This window comes from Calliopsis andreniformis, chromosome 9 (genome assembly GCF_051401765.1).
Source record: "Calliopsis andreniformis isolate RMS-2024a chromosome 9, iyCalAndr_principal, whole genome shotgun sequence".
Classification (NCBI taxonomy): domain Eukaryota; kingdom Metazoa; phylum Arthropoda; class Insecta; order Hymenoptera; family Andrenidae; genus Calliopsis; species Calliopsis andreniformis.
In genome coordinates, this window is record NC_135070.1 from 17657547 (window position 1) to 17679298 (window position 21752).

Consider the following 21752-nt stretch of genomic DNA (forward strand, 5'->3'; position numbering starts at 1 on the left):
GAGGAGGACAAACAGAGTCTGTGCGAATCGAATGAACGAGCGAGAGAAAGATGAAGAGAGTACCAGTGAAGAGAACAAGGGAAAAGCTGTATCGCATCGCTATTACTCGAATTAACGATTTATCTAATTGTAACGAGTGCAACGGGTGAGAGGGGAAGAAGAAACCAGTGTGAATGAACGAAACTGTGAGAACGAGAGAGTGAGAGAGGAAAGGAAGTAAAGGAGAGCAAGAGGATGCGATTTAATGCGAATTTGCGGTTCAGTGTGTGCGAGCTGCGGTTATTCGGAGATGGAATTGAGGCGATTAATTAACGAGATGTTGTAAATTGTTCTATAGCAAAAATGAAAAGTGCTACGACCGTGGCAGCGCGCCCCCTGAGAGTTCCCCGACGACATTGTCGGTCTTTTGACGATCGATTATAGATCCAGAGATGTATCGAGGAGGCACAAGGATTTTATTGGATCAGTTTTGTTTGGTCGTTCGACGACTCTCGAAGGGCGCGATGCTATGATCGTTTCGATGTTGATATGTCAATGCTGTGATGTTATCCCTTGAAACTTAAAATGAGAAAAAGTATATCTCCCTATCCCCTTTTCCCATTTCCCTCGACACCACCCATCCCCATTCCCAGAAAAGTATCCCGCAAGACGAACCCTTTCTCCTTGGAAAATGAATATTTCTATTACTGTAACACTCCGCATAGCCCTTACAAAAATAGCTAGATTCTAATCGTATTTAATGTAAAGTTTATTATTGTTACATCTCAGTGATTCTCTCCTCTATCAGTGATCTCACGGAGAGAGAACGACGTGTCGTCGAGATCTTCAGGCTGGAACGGAAGAAGGGACACGTGGTTGTTGATGGGCACGGAGAAAGCAGAACGATAATCGACCAATCGTAACGCTCGTTTCTCTCCGATACGTCACTGGTACCCGAAATTCCTACATTTGTCGCATTTGTAAATAAAATTTTTATCATCACACGACATCCGCGTTGTTGCTTTCATTCAGTATCGGGTGAGTAACTTTTCTTCTACATCTTTTAGTATTTACCACCCTTTATATAAAAACAAGAAGACAAATCTTTCTCTTGAGTCCCCATATTTTTATATTACTAATTAACGAGTGGATAATAGAAGGAGCTTGGAAGAGACTATTTGCCACTTGAAGAAGTGAAAACTGAGGAATGAAAGAAGTTACACTAAATTCAGACACGTGAAACGATATTTTCTTTCGTGAATTATAAACGACGATACAAAAGAATATTTACACTCTACCGTGGCTGTGTTGTATTAGAACAATGTTCATTGTACTCGTTACAGTTGCTGGATAAGTCACTGACAGTGACAGTGTTCTTGTACGGTTGCGAAGCGACACATGATGATTAAGCTTGCACTGCAGTATACAAGTTGAAAATAATTGGTATAAACACGCTCCTGGCTGCTGAATTCATTAAATCTAGAGCTTTCATATGTATCGTACCGTCTCTTTGGCAATGGATCCAACTTTCATCCGTAGCAAAATTTGAAGAGGCGACGTAAAGTACATCCGAGTGTCTATTTACAGAGAAGTGTATAAAAATACAGTATACTTCAAATGTCAACAAAAAATAGGAAAAATCGACAATTTTGAGTGCTTCAAAGGAACCATGTGAATATACGTAAAGTACAGAGTCATTCGCGATTAAAATTCGCAATTGACTACTCGGTAATTGCCAAAGTTACTCGAATACACGTCACTCGTTGGATCGTATTTACAGCAATACACACGAATCCCGCTTTAATCGGATTGCACGACGAAATTTACATACAAGATCTCGGTAATAACTTAAGCTTCTAGGCTCTCTCTTAAACGCTTTACAATTGTTATAAATAAATAATAGAGGCCGCGTGCCGCGACATTTCGAGTAAATGCAACTTGCTGCGTATAAATACACATTGCTAATTCTAGAAGATTACTTTGAATCACACTTACAGTGTACTATAAATATATAAAAGTCTTAAAAAAAAGTATTGCCAATTTATCGACACGTATCTTCATTGCATATAAAATTCATATAAATATTCCTGCAATGGTGTTCAAGCAAGTCTCCTAGAACTAACATTATTAAAATAAATCGACCTCTGACTATGCCTCGACTCTTAAAATATCTCTCTAATGCAGAACATTTATACATTTATAAGGTTCAATACACTCTATAGCTAAAATTTCGTACGTCTACCTTTGGTACAATTTTTCTCGCTATTGACTATGTTCGTAAATTCTCTTTGTTCTGTCTTATCGACGCGGGTTAGCTAGGATACGAACCCATTTTTCGGTGCTCTTAAGCCGCGTTCCCACAACTGCGCAGAACACAGCAAAGGTTTCTTCTCTGCGCATCTTTAAAAAGCACAGTGTTATGTATTACATGACCAACTTTCTTAGTGTCCTTCAGGTTCCAATCACTATTACAATAAATAATCCAAAACCTTAATTGAAGACCTCGAACTTCGCAAGATCCTTCGATAAACGACTTAGCATTGAAGTCGTTACCATTCGACCACCAAATATTATTCAACCTGTTCAAAGCAAGGCATAACACTACCTTATCTTCACCCCATAGACTGTTTCCTCAACTTCTACTCGCTTCACTCATGTTTCCCCAAAGCAGCGACGTCTGCTCGACCTTTAGATGAACAAGTAGTTCTCATAGTCCGCATAGGAGGATGAAGTGACGTGTTTCGACGTGATAGGCGTCGACGGTACGCTCTGAGGCAGCTGTTGCACTCGTGGAACTTGTAATTGCGGCAGTTGCGTTGTATGAGGCACCACGATCCTCGGCTGCTGAGTCAAAGAGCCCAAAGATAGGTGGTGCTGATCAACCTTGTGAATATTGTTGTTGTTGATCGAGGCGGAGTCCTTGTACAAAGCCAGATGATTATTATTGTCGATCGTGGGGCTGTAGTGGATCTGATGGCTGCTGTGGAGGTTCAGTCTTGCCATCGCCATGCTGATGCTCGAGTCTGACGCCCACATGCTCTGCAAACATGAGGATTGTGTAACGAATTTGACTTTCTATTATATTCTTATGAATAATGCTGATGGTGGTTGACGCACTGCCACGAGATGCGCCACGTAATTACGCTCGACCATCTTGGAGCGCATCCAAGCCGAAGAATGCCTTTGTCCGAGGCGTGAGAACGTGTTCAAGAATCGTTTAACTCGTTTAACTATCAATGTTTGTATTGATAATTTGTTTACGCCTGGATCGAGCTATTTTTACGAATAGCCAGAATAGGATTTGAAAATAGAATTCTAAGTTTTCTCAACTTCTAGCAGGACTTACTTTTCTTCTGTGAGGATTGTAGTCAGGATTGCGCCTTATGCGAAGATGGCGGTCGGCGCTTGCCCATCGTTGCGTGACCTTCAGGGGTGAGTCGTCAGGATGCAATTTCCTCTGGTACTCCTCGCCTTCGCAGACCTCGTAGAGAGAGAACTGCTCGACGCGCTCTTTCGAGCTATAGCAACTGAGCAGCATCTGGATCAACTCGTCTACGGTGGTCTGCTCCGAGACCAAGAGGCTCTTGTACTTCGACTGTGGATCATAAGATGATAATTATAATCTCGTCTTGATCTTTTAAGCAGTGGCGAGTATTGAACAAGAAAATATATTATCTTTAATTAAGAGTGGAGTATACTGCACTAAAATGCAAGAACGGAAATGCAATACAATAAACAGAAGAAGTTGATGTAGATCACAGTAACTAAAAGTAAATTGGCAAAGCGATTCGCGAAGAGACGGAAGAAACAGTTTGAAAGGAACTTAGCGTGCGACTTACTCCGGACATGAGTGCGCTGTCGTATATTTTGACAAGTCCACCACGGCGTGTCTGCAGCGAGAATCTGCAACAAGAAAACATCCGTGAATCCTGGATACACCATAGGAGTCGGTGAGTTCAAAAGGGATCGGGTGAACACTTCCACGTAAAAACACAGACTCGAGCTTCTAGTAAAACAGAGGCTGTTCACGTAACGTATACCTTCACCGGAAGTTTCGAGCTGCCAAGAAAACATCGACAACTTCCAGGCCTTTCGCGTGTCGCGCGACAGAGGATGCTCGACACTTCGAAACCAAACATTTCGATCGTACATATTCTACCATTTCAACTGGAATATTTTCCTTAGGAAGATCAATATTTCTCTTTGATTAACGAGGAGAAGTTCCAAGGAGCAATATCAAGTCTTCGATGAATTTCATAGAGCAGCAGTAGCTCCGATGTATCAAGCTCTATCACTATTCTAGGAAATCTCATCGAGAGATTGCTCCTAGGGACCTCTGCTAATTACCTATAAATTCGTAATTCCTAGACCACGATAACCGTTTTAAACCAGTGGCGGGGAATGAAGATATTTCTCAAGAAAAGAGATATCTCTTTTAAAAAAATGCTCCCTTTTAAGAAAAAAAGAGACTTGAAGGGATATGGGGGGTTATGAGTACCCCATCGAATATTAGCATAAATAATGGCCTGTCTCGCGTGGTCGACGACGACTCAGACCCAAGAACAAAGGGAATCCTCTGTCGAGAGGACGTTGCTCGTCGTTGGCTCGTGCTCACCGACCCACAAGAAGTCGCCTTTACGGTCGGTCGCGAGCCCTGAAATTACGTCACGAAACCAACCGAAACCGAAAGGGAACGTGAAGGATATTGCGCGGGAGGAGTCGAGTATCTTACCTGGAATCGCCCCGAGGATGACACGATTGCAGGACGGCAGGCCTCGCGTCCTCGTCGAGTGGCAGAATGGTCCTCACATTGGGTCTCCTTACAGTGACCTCCATGGTGAGATAGAAGAGTCTGGGGTCGCGGTGCCTCATGCGATACTTGTTCAATAGGTTCTGAACCACCTCGCGACATGTCGTCTCGTAGGTGATGCTCAGCGTCTTGTACTCGATGTCTGGCCGAAGGCAGTTCGCGTACACCTTGATGGTTGTCTGCAACAAGGAAGGCTGTCATTAGGGAGGATACGTTCACTGAAACTATCAAGCTGGATGATCGGATTGAGTCATCAACTCTGGGGATTGTCTACGAGATCTTGTAGCCTAAATCGTTTGTCTGCGTGGAGTGACTTCCAAGGTACAGTATTTTTTATATATCTGTGACTATAAGACTAAAATAGAATCATATCTCTAGGAAATTTCAGTTTGTTCTTCAATTGAAGTCTATAAAATAAAGCTTGTGTATTTAAGAAAACACTTTTGGTGGTTCCTTGTCCTAGAGACACACTCATTCAATTCCAAGACGGTAATGGGTTCTAAGAAAGGATTCAAAATGCCTTCATACGATAAAAAAAAGAGGAAGGAAGAGGACGTCCTGTCATAGTACGAAAAAATGGTAAAGGGTCGCGACAAGAGGGCTGACAATTGGTCCATAATTAACTCGGAGACAGACGTTGGCCACGCGCGCGGCATAAAACGCTATCAACCCTTCAGATACGCCGACTATGAGGGGATGCGCGCTGAAAATAAACCAGACACCAGATCACCCCGTTCGCAGACGTGCATATGAGTATTCAGGACTGTGTATTCATGTGTGGAGATTGAAGCTACGTTTACAGAGCAGAGGCTAACAAAATTAAATACAGGGATATCGCATAAAAACTCATTTTAACCCCCATTTGGTAGGGTGCAGTTAAAATACACTGCACAGTCCCTTCAGGGAACTATATTTGACCATTTACAGCAGTCATGCACCTGGAACTGTGCGTAGACTATTTCTATTCCATTGTTGACTCATAAATCAAGTACCAAATCTTTCGATCGATCGTAAAACTGAAATAGCCGACTAATTGTGAGCATTTCGACCCGTCGATACACCAGATGTTGCGAGTCGAGAATTTAAACTAGGCCTACACGTTCGCGAGTACCACTTCGTCTCTTGGAAACACGTGTAGGTAGACTTTATGACCGTGCTTTATTTCCTCCAGTAATGACCTGCGCCAAATGCGGCGAACTTCGGATCGTAGAACTAGCTACGAGTTTCCTGCGTGTCTGAACAGTGATTGTCAGAGTGTTGGGTGAAACTCTTCGATGGTACTGCGTTCATGAACGTTGCTCGTTTGGATTTTCGCTAAGCTCCAGCCAAGCTGGACAAGCACGCCCCTACGAGAATATATGGATTATCCTTCCTGTTCCATTTATAGTGTCAATATGTACCTTTTGTGTGATTACACCTAGGTCGTGGGGCAAATTTGATGTTTTCAATGGGGATTAGAGAGGATACAGAGACCCTGATGAATGCGCCAATTTGTGACCTTGTGAGTAAGTTACACTCTTTTTTGAGTTGTGTGACAGAAATAGGTAATTGATAACTATTTAAAGATATTGCAAGTATCTGTGTATACACTTTTTTTTTGTATTTGCTATGAGGTATACCTATTTCCTGAAAAAGGGAATTAATTGGCGACCTTTTGTGAGACCTATTGTGTTTTACCTTCAATTTCTATTAAATACTACACAAAAAAACGTAGATAATTGGTTCCCTATAAACTATCCTAAATATTTATCTTCCTCTACTAATTACTATATCACCTAAATCCTTAAACATTTTTTGTTTCCCTGCACACAATACACCTGCCCATTTTCCCTGTATATTGATAGAGCCACACGAAAATTGAATTCCTTCTCGATATCGGAGCACCTCGATTGATTTGGGCGGCAGGAACGCCAGGTCCAACCTCGTGTTTGCTCTCCGACTAAACAAACAGCGGGGTTCTTACACGCCTCCGCGATGGAATTCTCGGTGGCGTTTTACGACGACTGAGAATCGATAGAAGCCCACTGTTCCCTTCTAACGCTGCCCCACTGGAATGGAACGTATACACACTGTTGGCGTAAACACGCGCCGTTAAAATACACCTCGACTGGCGTGTTTTTTCGTGTGGCCCTCGCTCGTACATTTTCCAAGGAAAAGATCGGCGCGTAGGCGCTGCGCGATTTCTGATTCATCGAAGGAATTCCGATACGCTTACGCTCGGACATTAACGTGCGGTTTACGTGGAATTCTCAGGTGCTCGAGCACTGCAGGACTTGATCTTTGTTCGGCTTCTTTCCTTGAAACTGTGGACGCAAGTGCAAGCGTCATCGTCTGTTGCTGAAATTAAATTGCAGTCTTTCGAATCTTCATTTGTTTACTTTCTGTCCCGAATTAATAATCCCTCTCCTTGCGGGTTTTCTTCAATTGTAACGGAGTTAATTTAAATAGCACAAAGGAACGTAAAAATTAATTAACTCGTAGGTAAGTAATTATTACAAGATAAATAGGAACATTAACCTTTTGAAGATCCATTATTTGGAGCTTAAGTTATGTCACAGTCGTCCTGAGTGTTGTAATTTATAAAGGAAGGAGTTTAAAACTGCGGACATTTATATTATCCTTATCAATAAGGATCTCCTCGAATCTTGTAATTACATGCCTCTGACGTCTGGGTCACCCCTAATGAATGTGAGAACTTGTCGCGAATCTCAGAAAAATGTCGGACAGGTCCCTGTGATTTGTGTAACGGTACCAGAAAAAGTCGTGCATTCCTGGCGAACATGGGCCAACGACTCTAGACTCGTCCAGAGAACCGCTTCTTCGATGCTACGGTCAATCGACAGCGTGTTTTCCCTGGGGCGGCGGCTAATGAAAGAGAAAATAATAAGGAAGGTAGAAAAAGTGTGTAGACGAGAGCGTACGAGTGTCAAAGAGAGGTCTGTAGCTCGTCAGGGGCTTTTCTATAATAGAAAGATGCCACCCTGTTAGGAGACATCAATATCTTACAGCCGGCTAGGCGGCTGAAATACGCCTCGGAGATATTTCTGTTTGAACGAAGGTGTTCGTTAGGGTTAAAAGTATCGCTTTCGTTTGGGCCACTGTGGCTATGGTCGAAGATGTTTGAATAGGAGTACTTGAAAAGCTTTGAGAAGTCGAACACTCAGGTAGTTTCAACCATTGAGTTTATGCAATTGGGTCCGCGACGTGTGAACTCTTGTATATTATTTGTGTTTAATAACATCGTTAACCCATATACGAGGAACTGTGAATGATTTTAATTTGTGTGACTGGGAATTAAATTAGTGAGAATTTTTAGTTGAGTATCAGAATAGGGAAACTGGTAGACAGTCAAGTTTCTGCGTTGTACCGTGTCCAATATGTTGTAATAAAGATTGACAACAATTTATATCAGGGAATTTTATGACTATATTTCTTCACCAGGAATTTCTTCTCATTTAAATTGTCGCGTAGTTATCTCAAACATACAGGTGACGGCAACATTGATGTTTTAAATAGCTTCATTAGGTATGCTAATTGATCGCTTTAAAATTATTGATCAATTTAATACTTCCTGTTTGGAAGGTGACATGTTTTTCTCACGTCAATGGAATTTCTTTAAGGATATTTGAGGAACAGTCGAGCTGATCGTAGGGAAATAATAAGGCAGGAAAGATTAACAGTTCCCCTATCAGAAGCCACCGAAATTCGTCAGTAAACGAACTTCCTAATGGGGAAGTTAATAGCCAGGAATTCAGGGAAAAGGAAGTCTACCCTCCTCGGGCACGAGCACAGAAATCCAGTGGGTAATCTGGCGTATCGAGTGTAAAATGTAAAAAATCAAGGGGAAGCAGTCGAGGCTGCAGGGTGGAAGTCACCATATGCTGGCGGACTGTCTTGTAATGAAGGGTCTCTTCTTAGCAGGAATTCATAAAGCCCCATAAAACTTTGGTGCTTCGAAGAATGTGGGTTTGAGGACACTTTTAGGCCTTCGACTGCCTAAATCAGTCAAGGTTTTCATTGTCTTTTCTCTAAAATAGAGTCACATAAGTTCATGTAGTTGGGAATAGACGAGTTTTGATTTGGCGCCAGTCAAAAGGTAATATGTAAATATTTGAATATTTGAATATTTGAATATTTGAATATTTGAAAATTTGAAACTTATCTGCAGTTTACATTAGTTAATCCCTAAAACCTCAGAAAACTTGGTAACCAGGACTAATCTTTCATAAAGCACCTCATCGGTAGCTGAAGTTCCACGAAGTTCCTGGCGAATCTACGCATTTGACTGTGGTGATTCATTGACAGGCTAAGAATAGCCTATCCTATCGCAACTTATCGTTATCAGTAGCTCGAGTAGAACAGTAATCACAGCCTCGCTCGAACGACACCCGGTATATATCTCATATACCCATTTCGAGGTCCAGTAAGCGACACCTTTCAACGGAAACGTTATCAAACGACCTTGTACGTTTTTCCAATCAACGCACAGATTTGCATGTTTGTATAATTAAGCTGCGTAACTTTGACCAGCGCAAGGTTCACTGAAACACAGTGGACTGGCTATAAATACGCAATCACGTTTTTCTCACACGAAAATTCTCTGTTTCGCAACAGCTCCATTCAGACCTACAAGAGTTGACCGATCTTTCGGAATCCGGAAACGGCAAGGGATTATGAGAACCAGCGCACTTTATAATTAGAGCGCGCACAAAATCGTGCGGCGTATTTCAAGATCGTCTAGAATTTCTTCTAGCGCGCTGTCTCACGCCAATGTAGCCACTCAACGCATAATAATATGTATGTTCTATGTTTTTGTTGCGCTGTTAAATACCACGGCCTTGTGCCCCCATTGCTAGTAATAAATTTCGCGTTCGCATGTTTCTGTGGATCAGAGAACTTTCTCACCCCTTGAAGATAGCGAGCCTCAAATAAAACTGCAAGGTGTTACAAACTCGTAATAAGCACTTTCCTTCACGTAACGCTAATGAAATGCCTCTAGGAAGTATGAAAGTATAAAATCCTGTACTATTACGAAGTTACAATCAAATACATCGATTGTTGCTAAGATTTCGAGGCTTCCGAAGCACTGAATTACGCAAGTATTATCCATTTCTGAAATGGAATTAAAACATTGTGGAAATAACGTTCACCTCCTGATAAATTTGTATGAGACTCGAGGTGGCAGTGGAACTCTTCATTAATTTTCATGCGAGCCCACGTAGACGGTGCACGACCTCGGTTTGAATGGTGGCAATATCAGCCAGTCCCAGGTAGGACGTATAATAAATTCCTCGTATCCAGAGAGAACTCCATTGAATCCCGAACGACAGTCCTCTATCGCCCCTTTCCCCAATGGCACGTGCTTTTCGACTCAGCTGCCATATTTTCCCCCGCTTGGGGTCTCTTCAGGTGCCGTTCGAGCACGTGTCCTCTCTGATTTCCGGCTGGGGAAAAAAGGACCTGGAGACGCTTAGAACAAAACCTCGGCTTCCGAACGAGTAAGAATTCGTGTTCCTCTCCTTCCCTCGTTCCTCGAAGCCTATGAAACCATTGTTCTGCACCGCTGCTCTGAGCTGCGCGTAAATCGAGCCTACCAGGCTTTGTCTTTTCCCAATCTGGTCGCGTGACAGGTGTCGAACGAGGGAGTTTTGGTATAAAGGTGTGATTTGGAGCAGATGGAGATTTTTTCTATTACCTCTACCCCTAAGATTCAATAGAACTTAAGCTTCGCTTATTACTCCACAGATACCAGAAGTGTAAAACTACAGTAGTCCAGTTTCGCAGCGTTTCGAATGTCCCAGAGCGCACTGCACAAAAGGTTCGCTGAGTGGGTATAATTGGAGCTGTCACACGAGCACCGATGCGCTCATAGGACAGGCACCTTTCTACCAGTGTCATCGGTTGCTTGGCAAGCACCGTCAGCTAGTGCTGAGTGTCTTAGATATCGTATTCCTTCATCATTGTATCAATCGTCGACAAAGTGAAGCCTGTAAGGTACGATAATGCCAAGTGTTCAACAGAAGATCGAATGATCCTTGGGTCTAATCTAGGCACGTGACATCGGCGCAGAAGTACCTCGGTGCTCGTTCCAAGGAGCACAATCGAGCACTCTCTCCGAGTATCTAGGTCTCACGCACTGCTCCTTTCGGGATCATTCTGGATCACGGACGTGTCGCTTGCTTCGATGAGAAATCGCCAGCTCCCAGTTTCCTGCGGATTCTTACTTTCGCGCCGCCACTTTCCCGCAGCGAGACAATGCACGAAAGCCTGGGAAGCCTAATTGTTGTCGAGTGAAGCACACTTCGCACGCTCGATGGAAACTCGTGCCAGCGGGCCTCGTCGAGTGGGAGACGCTCTCTTTGTGCTGGTAGTAGCGAAGTGTCGCACGACCCGGTTTACATAACTTCAGGCGATATGTAACAGGAATAAGTGTCGCGAATTGAGTAACTCTGTGGTCCCTCTGTTTCCGATTGCCACTGGAATCCTGTCGACGCTGTCTTTAATCCTTGAGCAGTAGACAGAATTGCTGCATTAAGGTAGATCCCTTCATCTACTTTAAAAGAAAAAAAATCCCATTCAACTAAAGTCAGCAGATAAAGCAAGAGATATCGTCCTAATAAATGATCCGTGCCATATCAAGGAACATTACATGACGCCAGTGTCGCAACTCGAAGAAAAATATGAATACACCAAGATAAGGAATCCTACTATTTTTTTTCCGTCTGGTAAAGATATTTGTTCAAACGGCGCCGTTTTATCTGGCGATACTCTAGAACGCCAGTTTTCACGAGGGTTCTTGCTGAAAAGCCTCAGCCTTCAATCAAGCGTGTCGGGGTCAACCGTGAGCGTCTGAACTCGCGTCGCTAGGGTCAAGAATACCACGCGAGGGTCAATCACTGTCACTTGCATCGGCCGAGACAAGCATTTCGTACAATTGCCTGACCGCGATTACGCCTCGCCCTGAGTTTCGCGACTTTTTCACCGACGCCTTTAACGAACGAGCAGTTTCGCCTGACCTCGTCCCTTGGTCACGCGACTGACTTCTCTGTGGCTGTAATTTTGCCATACAGGAGACAGTGACATTATTTTACATACAAATGTCGTCTGTAATAGACAACAATAAAGCAGTTGTAGAAAATGCAAACACGAATCCACTTATGAAGGAACGCAAACGAGCGTCGAGTAAATAATAAAAATCAACTTTGCAGAGCGTCCAGAGGAGTGATCGTAATCGGCCCGTGTCGATCAACGCTCCGTTCTTCTTGCGAGACCACAGAGGCTTATGTATTTTCCAGGTTGCTGCACACATCCCTGTCCACCACGTTAATTGCGCCTCTTGATCCTCGAGGATTCAAGACGATAATTAATGACGTGTTACGGACGACTATTAAGGATAACGGTGTAATCGTGGGTTTCATTAAACCAGTTGATTGTGAGCGAGGCTCGTTTTGCAAAAACGCAACCGTGGAAAGTGGGCTGGTCGAGATGCTGATGGGCCGTTCGCTGGGCATCCGTGGCACGCTAAGTGTTCTTATCAGGCATCGCAGCGACTGTTTCATTGGGAGGTGTTAGATTGAAGGGGATGAGTGAAATCGCTGCAGCGATCTTTGAATCGTTCTGACGAAACTGGAATTTTAACTCAATCTGTTGTGAAATATTAGGCGATTCGTCATGAGGAAGTTTCTCCATATGCGGCGAAACTAAAAGAGTAATTAATAATGTAGACTTAGATCAAAGTGGAAAGCGAAGTCTATAAGTGAAATGAAATCCAAGATTCCTTGACCAAAGACGAAAGTTATAGTCTTGACTCAATCAGAAAAACAGACCTCTGTCTGTACTCATAATTAACGCTGCAATGCATCAGTGATTTCTCCATATCTTAGAAATTGCTCCACGAATTGACATAAGAAGAAAGCTCAGTTCTGTTCAGCAGATGTTCAACGCAACAAATGAGGCAGAATTCCTAGCTCTAGGATCCTCAACGAACCCAGACCTGCTCACCGAAATTTCCACATGTTTGAATAATTAAACAGAACAGAGAGTCATTGACTATACAATCCTCTGTGCTACCATACTCCCAAAAAATCTTCAAGCTTTCCACTTCCCTTGATCCCTTATCCAAACCATTTGAATCTAATCAACTCTACCGAAGACTCTAGAACCCAAGAGTCTCTGGACCACGAGAAGGTGTTTCACCCCTAGACGAAGACTAGTCTATTATTTGCAAAGGACCACACAGAAGCGAGGCGATCTCGAGCTCCCTGGAGAACACCGTGTCCGGCCTGGTATGTCGACGTCCAAGTGGCTGACAATTGACACCCGTTTCCGGTCCTTCCACAAAGGAGCGGCGCGGAGGAGGCTCCTCGAGAGAATATGGGGCACGTGCCCTCATGGTCGCATCGCGTGCCCGCTTTCTCGTGCGTGCACGCAACGCCCCCGTCCAGCGTCTTCCTCGCAATATGTTCTCGGTACCATGGAACATAATACGGTCATGCTGGAAAGCTTCCTTCCTGACAGTCCTCTATCCTTCGCTGCCATATGGCGGCCACCGTCTTCTGCGAGGGCTTCTTGGCACGAGATGAAAGCAAAACTGGACGGGATGCAACGGCGCATGGACGAGCGCACTCGTGTGCATGTCCGACGATAATGATTCGCTGATGGGCGTCCAGAGATGTCTACGCCGTGTCTAGATCGCTGGACGGCTTAATGTATCCAGCTGCTTTTCCTTTTTCAAATGCCAGCGAACTGATGGACGAAACTGTTCCACATGAGTTCTGAATAAATATCGCATTTAGCTTGCTTCCGTTTCGCTTTGGGATTTGATTCAACGGTATATCGTGATTAGGTGTATTTCATTTTGAGTGGTTCTAGATCTTAATTACCGATACGGTAATTTGATCTATGTTGTTTGAGTATTGCTGTTTGAGATTGTAGTTGATGGTTGGTGATTGTGATATTTCAGACGTGTGGTTGCTTAAGTTAATTATTGTTTATGTAATGTGCTTATTATGCGGGATATAGGGAAAGGTGGATATGAGGAAAAAATCTTAGCACAGAAGGTTAACTTATGTACAAATTAGGTATTAAGGACGATGGAAGAATCCATTGCGACATGGAGGTGTTTTCTTCCAGTCCCGTCGTTGCAATTTTTTGGTCCAGTAGCCACGCACGAGGATAATGACGCATGCTGGAACTAGCTGAATCGAATAAATGCGTTATGTAACAAATTGCGCGGAAACGTGGTTTGATTAGTTAAGTACTAAGATAAGTATGTGATAATGTCCCGGGAAAAGACATTACAAATTGACATGTTTATGAGCACAATTCTCTGTCATATTAAATGCATTTTACAGTAAATCATTAGTTTAACTGAACAAAGGAAAGGTATATTAGAAAGTCTATCAAATTATTTCAAACATTCTGATAGAAGATTCTCGACAGTAGCAGGCTGCTCTAGAGCCATTGAGTTCGATATTCTAATGGCCACTGGTCAGGAAATCGCTGCAGCTGTTTACACAGAGTGTTCCTTAAACTCTCAAAGTGGAGAAGTGCCAGGCCTCTGTTTGATCTCTCCCTTTCTACAGGCTAACTCAGAACCTAGTCTATTTACTAACTGTCTATAGCAAATTGCTCATTGACAGAAACCCAAAACTTACACCTCTGAAGCCATCTAATTAAAAACTCAAGCAAGACTGGAATTATATCTCCCTTAAAATTTGAAGGAGCTCTGTCTACTCTACACTACTGCTTTCTACTGATGGACCAGCGGCTCTGACTCACCCAGTAGTACATTTTTTCTGAATCTTCCGAGTGGGCCGAAAGTACTTGCCTCCTGTTTACAACAACCTAGTCGCGTGCTTCCACTTTACGTGACGGACGAAGCCCCCTTGATCGAAGGAGCTACGCCTGCTCTCTTCAGGAAATAAGCCACTCGAGGCTTCCAATTAAAGAGCAGAGAGAAACGAAACCGTCGTAAGGAAAGAAAAGCAAGATCGCCGAGAGATCGCAATTAAAAATGAAACCGTCTTCGTCGTATCAGATACTCTCGCGCATCCACCAGGTGAAAATTGACCCACGGAAGTTTTCACTTGTCATTTTAATGCTCGTCCGTTTCCACTTAAACTTGGATTAAGTCTCGCGTCTTCGCCGGACATCGACAGCTTTGTGGGTCAGATTTAATGGCCGGATAAATTATAGCGTGAATCCAGTTTAGATACAGTTCTACTGCTACTGTGCGGTTTTCCAGATTGCAGGAATCTTTGCACAATGATGGCGTTTCACTTGATCCTCTGATCAAAGCCGAGGTAATTTTCTTAAGAGTGTACACTTAACGAGTTGGACATAAAATAGCTGGGTGCAAGCTAACTTGGAAACTTATGGTTATCTCTTCAAGGTGGTTACTTATACACGTGTTTAGGTTTTGCAATAACTTTTACTTCCACGTTAATGATAGATTTTGATCAACTACTAGCTGCTATCTTTGGCAGATACTTCGTTACTCGAGAGGAAACTATGTATAGATATTGATACTTCTTGTGAAGGAAATTGAATTACTTTTTTCAAACACTTTTTTGAGAATTTTTTAACAGAAAAGAGCAGCTGAAATCTAACATTTTCAGAATTGTAGGTAAGAACCCAACCCCTAGTATTCCTAGGATTAAGAAGTGATAAGTATCACGTTTAGATGAAAGTTCAGAAAGTCTGTGACAGTGTCAGTGATTGGTCGTATCGTTTCTCTGTTTCCTGTTTATATTTACGACTGCACACCGATCTACGGTATTAAGAGAAGAGGAGGTCGGTGACAGACGGTCGCAGGTCCGTATAATTGGTCCTTCCTCTGCTGCTGATTGTTTTAAACGAGAACAACTCGACCAACTTTAAGTCCCCCGTTACCACCAACACGCGCGCGATTATTAGCGGCCGCAGCCACCATGCACGGAACGCTTACATCCGGTTCGTGGGCCGAGGAAGGGTGACAACACGATTCCACGTTAACTCGAGGTACGAGTACAATTCTAATCTCATAGAGAGGATCATGCAGCATCGTTCACTTTCAGTCACGTAAGTTGCTTCCAAATTAGATGGCTCTGTTTTCTTTTTTACCGATCATAAATTTATATTGAGCGTTCCAGAGGGGAAATTGGAATTATTAAATCTACGACATATTAGATCAGACCAGATTAGGGTACATCAAAACTGACCACTCGAGGGCGTAATATAATATTCAATTTAATGTAGAGATAGATAATTGAATAGGGAGTAGTTAACGCTTAAGAGGTCAGACACAGTCGAAGTGTTGCATCTAAATCTATGTGGGAAAGTGTGGAGAATATTTTTTTTATTTTGTGGTTTTCAAGAATCGTATAAAGATATATAAGTATTATACAACTTCCTGGCGATATTTCCATTTGACGTATAATTTCCTCCCTCTACCTTGAATATATTAGTTTTTTATACAAAGTAGAGAGTCACGAAAGGGTACAAGTGCAACATGGCCGTTGCATTATCTTTTCATGGGATCATATAACTTTCTACAACCCTATACTTCTACAAGCTGGTCCGTATTGCCGCCCTTCTGTTCGGTCGGTGCACTAAAGACCTCGTCGCGATGCACACCTGACTGCGATTGCCGTAACCCAGGCGATAAAGTCGACAAGGGTGGGTTATCTCGGACGGAGGTGGTTCCTTTCATGAATAATGCAAAACTTGTAGCGACGCAGTCGCCGCGAAATGTATGCACGATGATTTCAAGAGAGACGCTTAGGATTTCCTAATATCACTCCCGTTAGTGCTATTATTTATCAAATGAAATATCTTGCACCTAATTTCCAACTAAGAAGCTCGTTCATTAATTACATTACTGTGAAAATATAAATTATAGTAGTCCCATTGACTACTTCGACAGTTCTAGTGTTAATCCAGACAGGGTGATTGCGTTTTCCTTAAAGAATCTTCGCTTTCGCGAGGCTCATTAGCAAGATTATTGCTTATAGGTCGAAAATAAACGGGTAGCAAGCGGTGACGCGCTGCTTCGTTTAACCCATCCTCTTGACTTCACTTGACCAAGTGTCAATAAGTCGTACGCTATGTCAGGACCGAAAACCAGCTGAGAAGCCTAACCTTCGACCGCAGTGGAGTTTCCCTGTGCACCAAGTACGTCTCTGGCCTGAATCCAATAACAATTAATAGAACCAAAGATAGCTCTGCGATCATCAGAAATGTCTAGACGAAGAACAATTAGTTCAATGTAGTTCAATTTTGTATTCAAAGAAAGAAATGGGTATTTATGGCGAACAATCAGAACCATATCCCCTGAAGAACTATTTTATCTTCGCTAGGGGTTGCAGGTGCACCGTGCACCTGCCACATGATCCACTCCATCATTGGCTCGTTCTGTCAATCTATACATAGGCAGCATCGAACGACTTCGACGACGTGCATTTTCACTGATCTATTTCCAGAAAGGCAGCCTCGTAAAACTAATATCGGTGTGTCGTAATAAGCTACGGGAGCTACTTCCATGGGTTCATTGCACCGGAAGTTTCGTGTTCGTGGCTTTAACTCTTTCGTCAGAGCCGTGGGGAAGCTTGAAATCAGGGTAACTCGACGATAAGAAACTCTCACCGTCTGACGCGGGAAATCGGCCACGTTCGAACGACTGCTATCGTCTATCATTGTTAACTGTGACTGATAGTGGCCTCGGGAGGCCTTTATTCGTTGACACGAAACACTACCCACATATTGTTGGTAGTAGTCCTTTTAGAATTTTTTATGACCTCGTAAAACACCTGGACATGAGAAACTCAAACACTTGACGAAAGAAATTTTCTAATAAAAACTGCTGTGTTATTTTAAAAAATCGTGCCAATATTTTTTATGCAACCTCAAGCTAGAATTCTATAAAGAAAAAGAAATTAACTGTCATCTCTACTCAGAATTCCAGAATCTCCACAAAAGTACTATCACTCTCTATCCTATAACTCTAAATAATCGCCATAAATTGGGTTCAAAGGTCAGTGGAAAGCTTTCACGCGCTATTCATCTACCCTTGACGCAAAAAGCCTCGCAGAAAAATAGCGCGTGGTGTTTGTAAATATAGGAGCAATCAGACACAGCGATATTTCCAACTGGGCTTAACACGAACACTTATCTTCTCCCGAGACACCCGTTGCATAGCTCTAAAGAGATACGCCGCTGTACTGGCGCCGTGCCTATCATTACGTTGTTTAACTCATAATACATCGTAACACGTACGCTACTGCAGCGTGTATTACAACCGTTTACGCGTTTCGACGAGCACGCGCGCGCACAGTGGATCGACGATCCTGCGATCGGTGGTCGTGGTACCATGTGTGGATGGCTCGGTCTCTCTCATCGTCAAAGGAATGAATGTAGCCACTGTGTGTCGGCGCCTCTGTCTCTCCGTGGACTCGACGTTCCCCAAGAGCAGTGTAAACCGAGGAAAATTAGATAAAACTGTTAATTACGCGACTACAATCAACGTCAAGCTTAACGACCCGGCGTGGCAGATACTCGCGTTTGTCACGACTTCTAATTGTGTTTTGTGGATGCTTCTACCGAGATCTCTGATTGATGAGAACCTAAGGCTGACACCTGAGAGAGTTAATATACTTACAATTACTTTTTATTATGTGGAAAAAATGTCTGCGATCCCAAAATTAAGATTCCCAAATAATTTGTCGTATGATGTAGTGTTGCTTGAAAGTTGAAGGTTGAAATTGTTAGTTGCCAGTTGTTGCGACTGTCCAGACGCCGATCTAATTACACGTCTCAGTCTCCCGGGTGGGCGAATTTTCGATTCTTCAAAAGGCAGGGAATTTCTCTTCCGTTCGGTGGTTGTGATCAGCGAGAGTGGCATCACGGTGTTGAATGCTTCCGGCTGTCAGGAACCCTTCCACAATTCCCATCCGGTCAGCTTTTCAGCCTGTATTCCCCGGACCAATGGTTCGCATCCTATCTGATTCATTGATGCGGTTCCCGTCGTTCTGCTCACGTTTCTGTATCTCTCATCCACCAAGTTTCGTAACCAAGCGATCAATATGCACCGAGAGCTGAGTCATTAGTGAAAACGTCGTCTGGCCTAGTCATCCATTAGCAACAGAGTTTTTTCATAACTGATGCTTCCAGGAAAAGACTAGTCCAAGAAGTGTCCTTGCTTCAGAATTCTTGCATCAGTTTTGTTCTTCCCTCGGTGAGGTCTTGATTCGCTGAGGGTTCAGAGCGAGGCTAAGCAAACGCTATTATCTGACAAACGTTAGAGCTGTTGGTTGATATCACAGGAAGATATAAAATCCAGGGACCGCGATGAACAGAGCACAAAGGCGGTAAAAGGGGATAAGAAGGATGAAGGAACCTACTACGCGACAACTGGCGGGGCTGAACGAAAGAAAGAGTGAATGGGAGCACTGTGTGCCAGATGGCTAGCCGTCGCGATCTTCGGCCCTGTTCGCGTCGCTATTTCCCAATGACGGAGGAAGATCTGTGTCGGCGGCTGCACTACGCGGAATCCCGCCGATTGATAAGGCTACGCCGTGACCTCTGATAATCAACGATCATTTATTGCTCGGGAATGGGAAGAAGAGTTGATATTGGCAATTAATAAGAATAGTCGAAGGGGAGCTTGAATGGACACAGTCTCTGTAAATAGAAAGCTTTTAATGGGCGGGCTTCGATGCTTGCAGAATTTCAAGTCTGATAAGAGTACGGAGTTACGAGTTGTTTTCAAACTGTATAACTCTTCACCTTAACCTTTCGCTGCGATATTCCACTGTAATCGAAAAATACGAATTTAGAGTTATAAATAGAAAACTAATTGCGCGGAGGAGTTAAAGTGTCTTTAAAAAGTTTGCAGAACTTCTAAATACTCTCACTTATAAAATAACTCCGATGGTTTAGACCATGAATTTAATATAAAAAAATTTCTAGATGACAAAACTTCAAAAAACTTACCCCCTCCCTTCTACCATTTTTTCTAATTGTAACCAAACAAGGAACACTTGTCCCAGCTGTGTGACTCAGCCTGTGAAGTATCCAGGAAAACTTCTCTGCAAATAGCTACTGGAATAGTGACCCTGACGTATCGATGCATCAGGTGAAGCTAGATCCATGGAAACAAGTGTCTGCGGTAATTTTCACGCGGTTCTACCGTTGCATGCATCACAGGCCACCTTTCGTCGAGGATTCGAGTGCAGTCGCGATACCAGGAAGAGGATAACGAGCGTGTGTACCAGGTAGCAGCGACGAAAAGGGGAATTGCTCGTCGCAAGGGAAGACGAGACGATTAATTCTTGCGGTCAAGCTCGAGTAACACGAGAGTGCTCGCGAGCCCAACCACGGATCCAGCTTTTTATCCCCTGACCGGCTCCCAAAGCGTAATAACCCGCGAACAGGTTTCACTCGTCCCTTCTTTTGCGTGAAGATCTTGGGATTCATATACGGAAGTTATTGTTCAACAGGCCATTGGGCGCGATCGATCATTATGTTCAAGCGTGATTCCATTGAAATGGTTGCCTCTTCTGAGAGGGGACGAATTTTCGAATGAAGGGAAAGGGAGGAAGATTATTGGGGCATTTGCAATTTTTTCTGGATTCCAGTAGGATGGAGCATAAATAGCTTCTTTATTAGGAGAGCCAAATTTTTGAAAATTACTAAGTTACACCTCCACTTTAATTAGACAGAAAACCCACCTCATGGTACTAAACCTTTATCTCTCGAATCAGCTGATGAAAGTATCCAAAAAATTGTAATATCCTTCACCAAATTTTCAAAAAGGACCCTCAGAAAACCCTGGCCCTATTGAAAGCAGTCATTGTCCACTGTGAGTGCCAAATTGTGTGTCAATATAAAGGGCAATGTTTATGAACGAGTGCTTTCATCAATTCCACCGCTGATCGAATCGTTTCGTATCTTCGCGCCTTGGAAGAAAGTAATCCACTGTGCCTTTCGATTTAACAGTGCAGCGCATTTCCTGAAACATCCCCGGCGACAGGCTGGCAAAAAGGGGCTGAAAAACCAGCACGCAAACGAGTCCTTCTCTCACTGTCGTTTCGGTACACGTGTGTGCGTGACCACATGGGGCTCTACGTGGTCCCACCTCCTTCCTTCTCTTTCAGAATTGCACGGGGAGCCGAGGGTATCATTATTCGAGCCCCGTATAAAGGGACGTGGCGGATAGCAAAGCTGTACGGGAAGAATGTTAAGTGTTGCAATTGCGATTGTTCGGCGCTGTGCGAACGCGAACTGCGACCATCTGCATTGGACGCTCGAACCACAATTGTTGCTTCTTATTCGGACAGATGTGGATCGATGACAGCACAAAGAAAGAATTTTTGATCGAATTCGAGACCGGGAATATGAGACGTAGAGACGTGAAGAAAGGGTCGAATAATTAGGGACTGTGTACTGTGTAGCATTCATTTGAAGCAGCAGGAAATGTGCTAAGAATATTTGTAGATTGATATCGAAAAAAATTAATCAAGGTGCCAAGAAGGTAAGAATTGACCTAATTAAAAATTGAAACCTCTGTAGAACAGAATTTCTGACTTTTCCAAATACTCCCGTATAAAACTAAGAATATGGATCTTGCATAAGGTGTCGAAGCTTTCGATTCGCTCTCAAGGAAAGGTGACACGAACGGGAAATTCCTGATTGAAGCCAAAACGAGGACGTTTGCATAATGTTCGTAGAAAGAGTTTCAAGACAGCCAATAAGCAATTCACTTATCTGGTTCGATACTTTCCGTCACCAATCAAGGCTGTCGTGTGAGCCGAATTCCCAGAATGCAATATCACGGCCCACACGGTGGCACGATTGCCTCCGATACTGCGAATTCCTAGTGACACAAGACCTTTCGGCGCCCACAAGTAATGCTGTGCCGGTAGAGGCGTTAACACGTGCTTATGCTGTGAACACCGTGTAATTGTATGCAATCTTGCGAGTACAG

General features: G+C 43.3%; 1 protein-coding gene across 1 annotated transcript in view; it reads right to left on the reverse strand.

Moving 5' to 3' along the window:
- Positions 1-1709: 1709 nt before the first annotated feature.
- Rau (RA domain-containing protein rau) overlaps positions 1710-21752 on the reverse strand; it is a 28598-nt gene continuing 8555 nt past the window's right edge. Inside the window, exons 3-6 of the mRNA XM_076385622.1 lie at positions 4712-4968; positions 3819-3882; positions 3326-3574; positions 1710-3018 (exon numbers count right to left, since the gene is read on the reverse strand). Of these exons, the coding sequence (XP_076241737.1) occupies positions 2668-3018; positions 3326-3574; positions 3819-3882; positions 4712-4968 (921 nt within the window). The 3' untranslated portion in view covers positions 1710-2667. The remainder of the gene's footprint in view (positions 3019-3325; positions 3575-3818; positions 3883-4711; positions 4969-21752) is intronic.